The sequence below is a fragment of the Lutra lutra genome, chromosome 2 (genome assembly GCF_902655055.1).
Source record: "Lutra lutra chromosome 2, mLutLut1.2, whole genome shotgun sequence".
NCBI lineage: Eukaryota > Metazoa > Chordata > Mammalia > Carnivora > Mustelidae > Lutra > Lutra lutra.
Window position 1 is genome coordinate 141,798,997 of NC_062279.1, and position 13,340 is coordinate 141,812,336.

Consider the following 13,340-nt stretch of genomic DNA (forward strand, 5'->3'; position numbering starts at 1 on the left):
CTAAATGCTCCTGGTTTCAGGGTCACCCAGCAAACAAACACGCAGTTCCTAATATCATTTCTCCCAGGACCCATGAAACATTAGGTTTAATGAAAGTCACTTTACCAAAGAGAGAGAGAAACAAGTTTCCCCTTTGTCCTGAGAAAGCAGTAATGTTAAGTTTAAATGGATTATTTTTAGATGAATATGAAAGAAACCTTTTAATAATTAAATGCCAATTTTTATGTTTACAATATAAAAAATAACAGGATAATAGAAACTTCACTAAATACCTAACTTTAAAAAAAGCCTGCTTTGTTAAATAGGTTCTTTCACAGAACAGAATCCTGAGAAGGATGTTGGCCCATGCCAAGCTCTTCATGGATAGTGGCTTCCCCATTGCTGTGCTGCACTGTGTACCAGGCAGGTCTGTGTCTGCTCATGTACATGGCTTCCTGCTCACAGCTGTGCACAGGAAATGTCACAGAGCTTCTGTGCTGGCCTCTGTAATGAAAATAACAATTGGACAGTCCTGTCCCTAAAGCCTCATGCACACATGAAAGCTCACACCTTTCTGTCTGTGTGTCTGTCAAGGGGAGCCATGAATGTACACGCATGTGAGTTATCCCTAAAGACCAAGGGTGAAATAAAGTGACTGTGGGGACTGTGTGACAGCTAACAAGAGCCCGAGACATCTGGGAAGGAGTCAGATCCCATTCAGTGACCTTCTGAATGTGGCGAAGCCTGGTGGCAGCACCCAGCACACTGGGATATAGACGGAAGCATGGCTGTGACACGCCCATGGTGGCGTTCAAGTCAGACGTGACTTAACAAATGGACGCTGTCCAAGACCAAAACCAGATTTTACTATGAGGAGCTGTGCCTTTCTGAGGAAGAAGAAAGAAATGGCAAACCATTTGCAGATACAATGCTGTCAGGTGGAGTTGGACTCCCATTAATCTCCTCAAGGGAGGGGCTGGCCCTCTCGCTGACAGGAGAGAACATCTGAATGTTATGGTGCGAAAGCAGTATTATTGGCATACTTGGCTTCTTAGGGTCAGTCACTGGTGTTTGACATCAGCTAGTCCCCTCATGTTGACCACTCAGTGGTCAAAAAAAAAAAAAAAGATTTTTTTTTTTGCAATTGTATGTGATTAACATACAATGTTATATTAGTTTCAAGTGTGCAACAAAGTGATTCAACAATTCCATATATTATCCAGTGCTCATCATGACCAGTGTAGTCCCCATCTGTCGCCAGACGTTATTATGATAGTAATAATTATATTCCCCATGTTGTACTTTTCATCTGCATGACTTATTTTATAACTGTGGGTTTGTACTTGCAATCCCCTTCATCTATTTCATGCATCTCTCCACTGATTTGTTACCTCTATTTAAGAGTCTGGGTTTTTTGGGGCAGGTTTGTTTGTTCGGTTTTTTAGATTCCACATATAAGTGAAATCATATGGTATCTGTCTCTGTCTGACTTATTTCACTTAGCTTAATAGCCTCAAGGTCCAACCACATTGTTGCAAATGGCAGAATCTCATTCTTTTCTGTGGATGAGTGATACTCCATTGTATACATAGATCACATCTCCTCTATCCATTCGTCTGTTGATGGATACTTGGGCTGCTTCCATATCTTGGCTATTTTGTAAATCATGCTAAAATGAACACAGGGGTGCATGTGTCTTTTCAAATTAGCGTTTTCATTTTCTTTGGGTAAATATCCAGTAGTAGAATTACCGGATCATATGGTATTCCTCGTTTTAATTTTTTGAGGAAACTCCATGCTGTTTTCCACAGTGGCTGCACCAATTTACACTCCTACCAACAGTGCATGAGGGGTCTTTTATCTTAGCATCCTCATCAACACTTTTTCTTATCTTTTTTATTTTCTCTATTCTGACAGGTGTGAAGCAGTATCTGATGGTGGTTTTGATTTGTATTTCCCCGATGATGAGGGATGTTGAGCATCTTTTCATGGTGGTCATTTGTATGTCTTCTTTGGAAAAATGTCAATTTGGTTCTCTGTCCATTTTTTATTGGACTGGTTTTTGCGGGGGGGCATTGAGTTGTGTAAGTTCCTTATATTTCAGCTATTATCACTTTATTGGATATATTATTTCCTCTCTCCATTCACTAAATTGCTTTTCCATTTTGTTGATGATTTCCTTTGCTGGGCAGAAGCTTTTTATTTTGGAGGAATCCCAATAGTTTAATTTTGTTTCCCTTGTCTCAGGAGACATATCTAGAAAAATGTGGCAACAGTGGATATCAAAGAGATTACTAATGCCTATGTTTTCTTCTAGGATTTTTATACTTTCAGGTCTCACGTCTAGGTCTTTAACCCATTTTAACTTTATTTTGTGGTCCAGTTTCAGTCTTTCACATGTAGTATCTGTCTGTCTTCCCAGCACCATTTATTGAAGAGACTTTTCCCCCCATTGGATATTCTTGCTCCCTTTGTCGTAGATTAATCAACCACATAAGTGTGGGTTTATCTCTGGGCTCTCTATTCTGTTCCTTTGATCTATGTGTCTATTTCTGTACCAGTACCATGCTGTCTTGATTACAATAACTTTGTAACATATCTTAAGATCTAGAATTGTGATATCTTCAGCTTTATTCTTCTTTCTCAAGAATGCTTTGGCTATTTGGGGTCTTCAGTGGTTCCATACAAATTTTGGTATCATGTGTTCTAGTTCTGTGGAAAATGTTATTGGTATTTTGTTAGGAGTTGCACCGAATCTGTAGATTGCTTTGTGTAGTATGGGCATTTTAACAATATTAATTCTTCCAATCCATGAGCATAGTATATCTTTCCATTTATTTGTGTCTTCTCCAACTTCTTTCATCAATGTTATGTAGTTTTCAGAGTACAAGTCTTTCACTTTCCCGGTTAAGTTTATTCCTAGGTATTTCTTTTTTGGGGTGTGCAATTGTAAACGAGATTGTTTTTTACATTTCTCTTTCTGCGACTTGGTTATCAGTATATAGAAATTCAACAGGTTTCTTTCTTTCTTTTTTTTTGCAACAGGTTTCTATATGTTAATTTTTGATCCTGCAACTTCGCTGAGTTCAGTCATCAGTCCTAATAGTTTTATGTTGGAATCTTTAGGGTTTTCTATATGTAGTATCATGTCATCTGCAAATAATGAAAGTTTTACTTCTTCCTTATCAATTTGGTTGCTTTTTATTTCTTTTTCTTGTCTGATTGCTGCAGCAGGGACTTCCAGTACTATGCTGAATAAACACGCAGTGAAAATTTTAATCTCCTGGGCCCCCCTAATTTGCAGTAGTCTGGACCAGGCCCATAAGCCTTTTGAGCACTGTTGAGCAGAATGCAGAGTGAGCACAAAGCAACAGGACCATACATCAGAGTGACTGCTTTAAATTCCCCAAACTATAATAAGTAAAAATAAGTTGGGACTTTATTCTCCTCTAGGTTACAAATTTTTCTTTAATGTACAGATCACAAGTGGTATGAGAACCACTTCCAAGCCCCCTGTATAAATAAACACGGCCAGATTCTCTGGGACACTGAGACCCACTACAGGAAACACCCTGTGCTTTGTACCTGATTCTCTTTTCTCAGCTTCCATCAACAACTTTGGCCCCCATTATGGGTATGGAGAAAAGTGCTAGTAATAAAAACTGGGCCCACTCTTAGCATCTGTTTTCCTGGTGAACTTCGTTTGCTTAAAAAAATATATAAGAGCACTAATCTAGAAAAATTAAATGTTAACAGCCTTTATTTCACATTCAGCGAATGGCAAGGTGCAGAGGTGACATTTTAAGCCTACAATTTGGCATTTGTTAAAATGTCAGTAGTCGTAAGTGAAAATGCCAAGCAAGGAACAGTTTTCACTATGAGGGAAGGCAGTTGCAGCCAAGAGGTCTGTTGTCCGATGACCCTCCTGCTCATGTACTATGTGGGCCTAGAGATGGCCACCAGCAGTCCTCTCCAGTGTGGCCAAAGGGTCCAAACTCTGGGTTCACTACAAGGAGGCAGCAGAAATATAGCAACCATGATGGCAGACCTGTCTCTAGCATACATCCTTGGAGCCTCGAGGCCAAATGGCAGTGATAATCACAACGAGGGTCACAGCTGGCTTCCCTTGTCCTGATCTCTGTGTGACAGCAGCAGCAGCAGCTTCCAAGCACCACATGAGTGCCTCTGATGGGCTGTCAGGAACAAAGGAACAAACTTGTGCTCCAGCAGGATGCGGCCTCCTGAGGGCAAGGCCATGTCTGTGGTATCACCCCTGGGTCCTCAGCACCTTTGACCCTTCCTATTAGTTGAATGAATGAAATGAAAAGGAAATAATCTTCCCAATAATCTCGCAAAGAAGACATTATTTTTATCATTTCATGGATGGGAAAATTGAAGTTTCTAGCTAGAGTTATACTGTTAGCAATTGAGCTAGAATTTGAAATCAGGTCTACCCCAAACCAGTGTTCAGCTGCCTCTGGAGTTCGGTCAAACGGTTCCAGATAATTCCTGAAATCATTTTTCTTAAGAATATGAGGGAAAACAAGACAAGTAAAAGCCACGGCAGCAAAACCATAGAAAGGACAATTGGTGAAGAAAACAGGGTAAGGGCTACACAGACATACCCAAGAGAGCAGTTCGCACTGGGCTAATACTCCTGCACTTGGCCTGATCTGCAGCCCCAAGACCAGCATGAAGCCCGCCTTGTGTGGCACTGGGGGCCGAGTGAGGGGCTCAGCTGCACCCCCCCACACCTCTATGGTCCCAGGTGGCCCACTCCTTCACCTGAGAGCTTTAGTTTGGTCCCCACCTCCTCCATCACTGCCTCTCTGTCTCTCCTCATGAGCATTGTCTTCCCTGTGCTTTTGATCCTTGCCCCTGCACTTCTGTATTTTCCACATTTTATCGTCTTTCGTATTAGGATTTATTCAGCATTTTTGCCCATCTGCTCATTCCCTTCAGTCCCCAGACTCCCTAAGGTCAGTGACTGTGATGCATTCAGCAGAAACACCTTGAACAGCCTGACATGTAAGAAGTGCTCAGTGAACTGTTGAATGAAATGAATGAATGAATGGGCAGTAGGAGGAGATTGGGAGAGGGAGGGAGGGGTCAGAACACCAAGAGCCCTGGACATGAGGTACAGAGAAGAGAATGTGGCTGGCCTGTGAGGCTGTCTGGCTGCTGGGCAGGAGAATGGGAGGGCCCGCAAAGACAGCCAAGGTGAGTGGGATGAGAAGGGTAGCGGAGAGCAATGTCCAAGAGCAACACTCCATAGGACCTGGCGATGGGGCTAGAAAACCAGACCTCCCACCCGAGCCACCAGGGAAACTGAGGCAGATCTGGCATAAAAGGATGAAATCACTGTAGCTTTTTTTTTTTAAAGATTTATTTATTTATTTTAGAGAGAACAGAGGGCAGAGGATGAGAGTGAGAGAAACTTAAGCAGACTCTGTGCTGAGCACAGAGCCCGATGTGGGGCTCAATCTCATGACCCTGATATCATGACCTGAGACAAAACCGAGAGTCAGAAGCTCAACCAACTGCACCACCCAGGGGCTCCCACTGTGAAGTGATCTTTGGAGAATGAGGGGAATGCTCCTTTTATTCTACATAGAAATTGGAAAAATATTTAATCCTTGAAATAACAAAGTATACAGGTAAAAACATCTCATTTGGGTTTCAAATAGTGGTGCAGAGTTAGCAATAGTTACATGACTTATGAAAATCTTGATAATAAATAATTTGATAGCACAATGATATTATGTGAGAGATCCTCATCAGGTAAGCAGCAAAATCACATGCCAACAACATAAAGACCCTGAATAGAATTAGTTCAAATTAACTACTTTAACATGTATATAGGTAATGATGAAATAGGGCTTAAATATTGTATCTGGAAAACAAGACTCTTCATTGGATGGTGCTGCCTGAGCCTGAAGGCAAATTTTCTAAGAATCTTTAAGGAGTAACAACCTAAGAATGGTGGGCACACTGAAAACAGAACAGAACATTTCCTGTTAGAACAATACTTCGCATATGTGCTGAACGCTAGAAAAAACCCATAATCTTGTCACGTGTGGAGACACTGGCTACTGGGGCCATGAGTATTCTTTTCCTTCTTCCTTAGAAAAAGACACTCAAATTGTTGTTAAGGACCCCCACCTTTAAGCCAGCCAGCAGAGGCTATCTTGTGGCCACAGTGACTAGTTTAAGGGTGGCTTAGGCTATTTCTGAAAGATGCAAGGAGATGCTTGCTGAGGGCATCTACAAAAGATGCTTCCTTCTCCTTCCATGGAAGTGACATGGAGAGATGTGTTCAGAGTACGGAGCAAAAAAAACTAAGTAGTTTTTGCCAAGACCTGCTGGGATGCTGAGGAAGAGAAGCTGGAAATGGGGGACAGAAGCTGGACCTGCTGTATAAGTTAGGCTGCCAGATCAAATCTTGCCTGAAGCTGGCCCTCCCTTGGATTTCTAAGTTAGGTAAGCTAAGAAATACCTTGATGGTTTAGATCAGTTTGGGTTTGATTTTCTGTTGTTTGCCACTGGACGTATTTGGATGAATACTCGGATAAGCATTAACTTAATCACCCAGTGTAGACACGTGGGGAAAAGCACTCAGTGTTGACCCTCCACACATGCTCCTCCTTCTCAAGGTGGCAAGGGAGGGGAGGAGCCTGCTCTCTTGAGCCAAAGGACAGGAAGGGGACAGCCCAGCAAGACAGAAAACCTACTCTAGTCAAATACCACAGAAAAGCACTATGGCTGAGTTTAGCAAGTGAATTAGCATGAATTCCCCCAACCCTTCATACCTGAACAAGTTCCTCCTAGTAATTTTCTACCCAGTGACTCTGTCCACATCCCTACTGGCCGTAAATTCCCAGGTGCCCTTGCTGTATTTAGAGTTGAATTTGATCTCTCTTCCCTATTGCAATAATCTTGAATAAATACTTCCTTGCCTGTTCAACTCTCTCTGGTGCAATTTTTCTTTGACAAAATACAACATGTCAACATTTGTGGGATATAGTTAGAACTGTGGGGAAGAATGAAATTTTATAGCACAAAAAAATGTACATATGAGAAAAAAGGAAAAGTCTTAAAGCAAAAATCTAAAATTGCACCTTGAGAACCTACCAAAGTAAAGAAAAATAAACCCAAATCAAGCAGAAGAAATAAAAGAAGAACAGAAATCAATAAAATTGAAAACAGAGAAAACCCACTGAAAAAAATAGCTGCTCATTGAAAAAGATCAATAACACTGATAAAACTCTGTCTAGACTGACAAAGAAAAAAGAGAGAAGACACAAATTACCAGTATCAGGAACAAAATAGGGGACATCACTACAAATCCTGCAGACATCAAAAGGTTAAGGGAATGCTACAAACAACTATATGCACAACAATTTCACAAATAAGGCAAAATGGACTAATTTTTCAAAAAATACAACCAAACAAAATTTACCCAGTATGAAACAAGATAATATGAATAACCCTATATGTTGGTAAAATTGAACACGTGATTTTAAAACTCTCCAACAAGAAACCTCCAGGCCCAGACAATTTTATTAGCAAATTCTACCAAATTTAAAGAAGATCTTTTTTTAAGATTTTATTTTTAAGTAATCTATACCCAATGTGGGGCTTGAAGTTACCACCCTGAGATCAAGAGACACATACTCTATGGACCGAGCCACCCAGGCATACCTATTTAAAGAATTAACACAAATTCCACGTGATATCTTCCAGAAAATGCAAGAGGAGGAATATTTCCTACTTTGTGAAAGGTAACCTATTGAATGGGAAAAAATTATAAATCATATATCCTGTAAGGCATTAATATCCAAAATATATAAGGAATTCAAACAACTCAATAGCAAAACAAAAACAAAAACAAAAACAAAACCTGATTTAAAAATGAGCAGAGGACCTGAATAGATGTTTTTCTGAAGAAGATATGCAGATGGTCAACAGGCACATGAAATGATGCTCAACATCACTCATTATCAGGGAAATGCAAATCAAAACCATGAAGAGAATTTATCTCATACCTGTCGGGATGGCTATTATCAGAAAGACAAGAAACAACAAGTGTTGGCAAATATGTGGAGAAAAGGAAGAACTTGTACACTGTTAATAGGAACGGAAATTGGTGCAGCCACTGTGGAAACAGGGTAGAGACTCCCCAAAGATATAAAAATAGAATTATCATATTATGCAGCAATTCTACTACTGGGTATTTGCCTGAAGAAAACAAAAGCATGAACTTGAAAAGACACATACATCCCTATGTTTATTGCAGCATTATTTACAATAGCTAAGATATGGAAGCAGCCCAAGTGTCCTTTGATGGATGAATGGATTTAGAAGATATGGTATGTATATATTATGGAATGTTAGCCATAAAAAGAAGGAGTTCTTGCCATTTGTGACAACATGGATGAATCCTGAGGGCATTATGTTAAATGAAATAAGTCAGAGAAAGACAAATACCATATGATTTCACTTATATATGGAATCTAAAAATAAAACAAAAGAACAAACAAAACAAAATTAAACTCATAGATTCAGAGAACAGGTTGATGATTATCAGAGGGGTAAGGCAACTGGGGAGTAGATGAACTAAGTTAAGGGGGTCACCCATATGGCGACAGAGGGTAATTAGACTTAGTGTGATGATCAATTTTATTCATTATTTCAAAAACATTTTGTGACCACCCATCATATGGTAGACACTGAGCTCATTTCTGGGATAAAACTCGAAGAGTGTATAGTAGAAGGAAGGCAAACACTACAGCAAGGGAGTAAGTGATATTATAGGTTAAGCTGAGGATAATCTGGGGATGAACATTTCCAATGAAACTATCTTAAATTAAAATCATGTAAAAATAGACAAATGGGGGCACCTGGGTGACTCAGTGGGTTAAGCCTCGGCCTTCAGCTCAGGACATGATCTCAGCATCCTGGAATCGATCCCCACATTGGGCTCTCTGCTCAGTGGGGAGCCTGCTTCCCTCTCTCTCTCTGCCTGCCTCTCTGCCTACTTGTGATGTCTGTCAAATAAATAAATAAAATCTTAAAAAAAAAAAATAGACAAATGGACCAAGGGCACAAAACTGAGAGCCTAAAAACAGACCCAGCATCTATCAAAATTAAAGGATAGAGGCATTGCAAATTACTGTAAGTCCTCTGCCCCTGCTCAGAAGCAGGCCTTTGTAAAAATATGATGATGGGTCCAAGAGAGACACACAAAACAAAGATGGACAGGCATGAACCCTAAAAGATCCAAGTCAAGGGAAGAGGAGAATTGAGGTTCTTGACCAGCTCCCAGCTAGGGTAGTGAACATGACTGTCCAGCTCAAGGAAGAGGCTGGGCCTACACTGTTAACACCTGCAATCCCAATGATGATCCCATACCATGTGACTTTGAGACACAGGAAGGCAGCTCAAGAGTGGCTCACTTGTCCAGGTTCTCACTAAGTACTTGGTGCCTACCAGGTGGGTTCCAGGTACAGAGCCAGGCCTGGGGGGTAAGTCAACAAAAGAGGTAAAAAAGTCCCTGTTCTCATGGAACATACAATGTAGTGGGGTAAACAGAGGTCAACAGGCAGTTAAACCCCATGTAGTGACCATCAGGCAAGTACAGGGAACATCTAGGACGGCACTAGACTGAGGTTTGATAAAGCAAATAGTGAACAATGAAGCACTCAATGCTAAGAGAACACAAAGAATGAGGGTTTTAGGTGGATGAAAATTACCAGATGGGGGCTTCTACTTTCACTCAAGATGGACACAGTTGGAAAGAAAGTGCTCCCACTAACAAGGAAGGTAAGAAACACAACTCATAATGTAAAGCCCTAAAAATACACATATTCTTTGACTCAGGAATTCCATCTTTAGGAATCCTATAGAAATCATTAGAAAAATGTTCCAAAAATATACATACAGGTATGTTTGTGGCATCTCTGTATAAAATAAGTACAACTGAAAACAATCTAAATGACCATCACCAGGGCCAGTCATCAAGGGGAGTATAAAGCAGCTGTTAAAAATGAAGATGTGGACTTCAAGTGGAAGGTAGTGGCAAAATGCATGCATTATGTTTATACCTTCTCCTTCCAAAAATTCATTTGAAATGATAGAAAATAAATAAATAAAACAAGAATGTCACTAAAAAGTGCTACCCATAAAACAGAGGAATGCTACCCGTAAACCAGAGGTACTGGAGATTTCTGGAAGAGGATAAAACACAGCAAGATATTAATCTGGAAATGCGATAGAAAATACAAACTTGCAATCCCGTACAGGCACTAGCAAGGACCTCACAAAGAGGGCGCTTTCGCAGTAGAACTCCGGAATTACTCTTTGATGAGAAGCAGCAGCAGCTAAGAGAAAGGGTGCAGCAGGCACCTGCCTTCAGAGGAGGCACCAGTGTTACTCCTGCTCATGGTAAGCTGATAAAGACCACAGAAGAGGTCTCTAAAGTGGGGCGTCCAAAGAAAGTCCTTGCTAAGATGGGTGAAAAGTCCAGAGAGCATAGGGCCCTGAGCGGGGCTGCAGCTCCTGTCATGTGTGAGCCTGCCCAGCCCCACACCACCACCTGCTGTGAGCACTGGATACCCCCACACGTAAAGGTCAGGTGACGGCTGGAGAGACGCCATCCAGACCCATGACAGAGGACCCATGGGGTAGACAGATGTGTTGTGAAAGGGAAGGAAAGAGCACCAAAATGTTTTATTCTACACACATCCAAGGTATTTGAATTTATCACATATATACTCATATGTATATATTTTTATAGTGCAAATTTAAATAATTAATGTATTTAATTCATATATTTAAATAATTCAAATGTTTAAATCTAAATATAGATTCAGGTCAATATTAATGTATGATATCAAGACATCATAAATGAAATTGAAAAGTATAAAATTAAAATGGGGTTTTATTTTGGTAGAAAAACAGTATTTCTTTTTTTAAGATTTTATTTCTTTATTTGACAGACAGAGATCACAAGTAGGCAGAGAAGCAGGCAGAGAGGGAGAGGAAGGGAAGCAGGCTTCCCGCTGAGCAGAGAGCCCAATGCGGGGCTCGATCCCAGGACCCTGAGACCATGACCTGAGCCAAAGGCAGAGGCTTAACCCACTGAGCCACCCAGGCGCCCCAAAAAACAGTATTTTATAAATATGAGTACTTAGCAAAAAGTCAACAAAGATAGACGCCAAAATGCTAACCACAGTTAATTCTGCAGGGTGGGATAATAGGAGACTTTTACTAGTTTTTGTTTATCTGTTTGTTTACATTTCTATACTTGAGGAAGTGGTCTACAATGAAAAATCAGTAATGATCATCTTTAATTAAAAAATATAAAGCCATTTAAAAGCTAATTGCTTTGAGTATTATTAGAGCTGCATCATAAATTCAAGGGTATTACACTTTTTTCATCAGAGACGCCTGGAACAACAACAAAGAAATGGAGGAGGTCATCAGAGCATCAGACATCTCAACACATTTCTGGACCTCAGAAGCCTCCCGTCCAGTCCACGTTTGAAGATAAGCAAGGGGGGGGGGGTGGGAACAGGGTGTCCCTTGGGCCCTCACCCCCAGCAAGCATGACTCTCTGGATGGAAAGGACCCCTTACTAATTCAACACTTTGTGAAGGCAGGGAGCACATGTCTTGTTCCCCAACTCTGTTCCCCAAACACAGCAGGTGCTAAATGAGGATCAGCTGAATGGGTCAACAGAGCAAAACACACCCATCAACATGGGGCCTGCTCTCAGAAAGGGAAGGCAAATCCACAGATAGGCAGAAAGTCAGCTCTGAGGCACCAAAGCTGGCATCTGCCAAGGAGTGCTAACTTACCGGGTGCCGGGTTGAAAGTCTTCCGGTCACAGTTCCCGTCTGATTCCATGTAGAGGAAATGGAACCCTTTGTCAGTTAGAAAGAATCAGTTTCAGTGTGGGCAATGCCGTGTGAAATCAAGAATACACGGGCCCACGGGCCCTGCTCACAGTCTCCCTGCTCACAGTACACAGCACTCACTGCTCTCCTGCAGACGTCCACAAGCTGTTGGCCCAAAGCCCTCAACCCTGAGAGGCCCCTGGGCATCAGCCAACTGCTGGCCAACAAGGAGGGTCCCCCAACCCGGGCAGGAGCAGCAACAGGACATGCGGGTCTTTGGGTACCTTCAAGCCCCTGAGCATGGGGAGAGGAGGGCCATGTGCTGCGGGGACACCACATGGACTCCAGGCGGGGGTCTGCAGCCTAGACGGGGGCCCAGACAGAAGGCCTCTGCTGGCAGCCTCTTCCTCCTGTTTCCCTGCACTGGGTGCGGGCAGAGGTGTGGTGACAGGTGTCACAGTGCCTGGGCAGCCCCAGGGCTCCCGCGTACGTGCAGCTCCAGGCCTGAAGGCATGATGCCGACTCAGGCTATAAAGAGACCCGCTAATAACAAATCACAGCTCACAGCTCAAGAATATTTGGTGATTTCATTGTTAACTAAAATTTCAGGAAATTGTATATGTCTCTGAGGCCCCATGGAAACCACATTCCTGAGCACAGGATCTCGTTTAGCTCCATTACCTTTCTCATGCAAGCTAGTAATCCATCCACAAAGGCTGACTTGGTCTTGTGAACCTAGGTAACACAGACAAAAGTAATCACTTTCTTGTTTAAGCATTGAGCAGGAACCAGCGTCACAGACGTGTTTCATAGAGCGCTGGGCGTGTGCCGCTCACGTGTCCACTCCAATGACTCCAGGAGGCCCTGCAACAGCCTGGTGCGGGACCCAGAATTAAACAACAATGATGCACAGAAAAAGATGGCACCCCTACCTCCCTTTCTGGAATAATTCTGGAATCATTCTCACAGAAATGTTGCAGAGATAAATGGAGCGTCGTTGTGGGTGCCTGTCCTCCTGCGTCCCCTAGGGTGCCTTTAGTTCTCCTCTAGTCGTTTCGTCCCTTCAAGAGAAGGCTGTTTGGTGTCATGACCAAGCCCTGTCAGCTGCCACACCTCAGGAGAGCAGCAGGCCACAGGTTCAGGGGATGGCAGACTGATGGTACAGGCGGCGGCCCAAGTTATGGCCGCAGCTCACCAACAGCAGAGAACACATGCAAGTGCATGGACAGAGGAAGTGCGGGCCGCTGAGGAAGAAGGGGGCGCGCCAGCGAACAAGGGCACCACCATGCTGAGAGAGGAGTGGGGAACCTCGCCAGGCCCAGGGCTGGGGAGCAGCCGGAAGCCCTCAAGAGGCTTCTGAACTCTGCTGGTGGAGTCTAGCCCACAGTGAAGCCGCCTGATGACAACACACATCCCCTCCCCGCCTTCATCCATCCTCGTCCCCATGGGACCCGATGGCTCCAG

At 42.6% G+C, this 13,340-nt stretch overlaps 1 protein-coding gene across 1 annotated transcript in view; it reads right to left on the reverse strand.

Annotated features, from left to right (window-relative positions):
- Positions 1-13,340, reverse strand: part of POLN (DNA polymerase nu) — a 154,738-nt gene that overhangs the window by 68,887 nt on the left and 72,511 nt on the right. Inside the window, exons 15-16 of the mRNA XM_047718644.1 lie at positions 12,558-12,611; positions 11,838-11,903 (exon numbers count right to left, since the gene is read on the reverse strand). Of these exons, the coding sequence (XP_047574600.1) occupies positions 11,838-11,903; positions 12,558-12,611 (120 nt within the window). The remainder of the gene's footprint in view (positions 1-11,837; positions 11,904-12,557; positions 12,612-13,340) is intronic.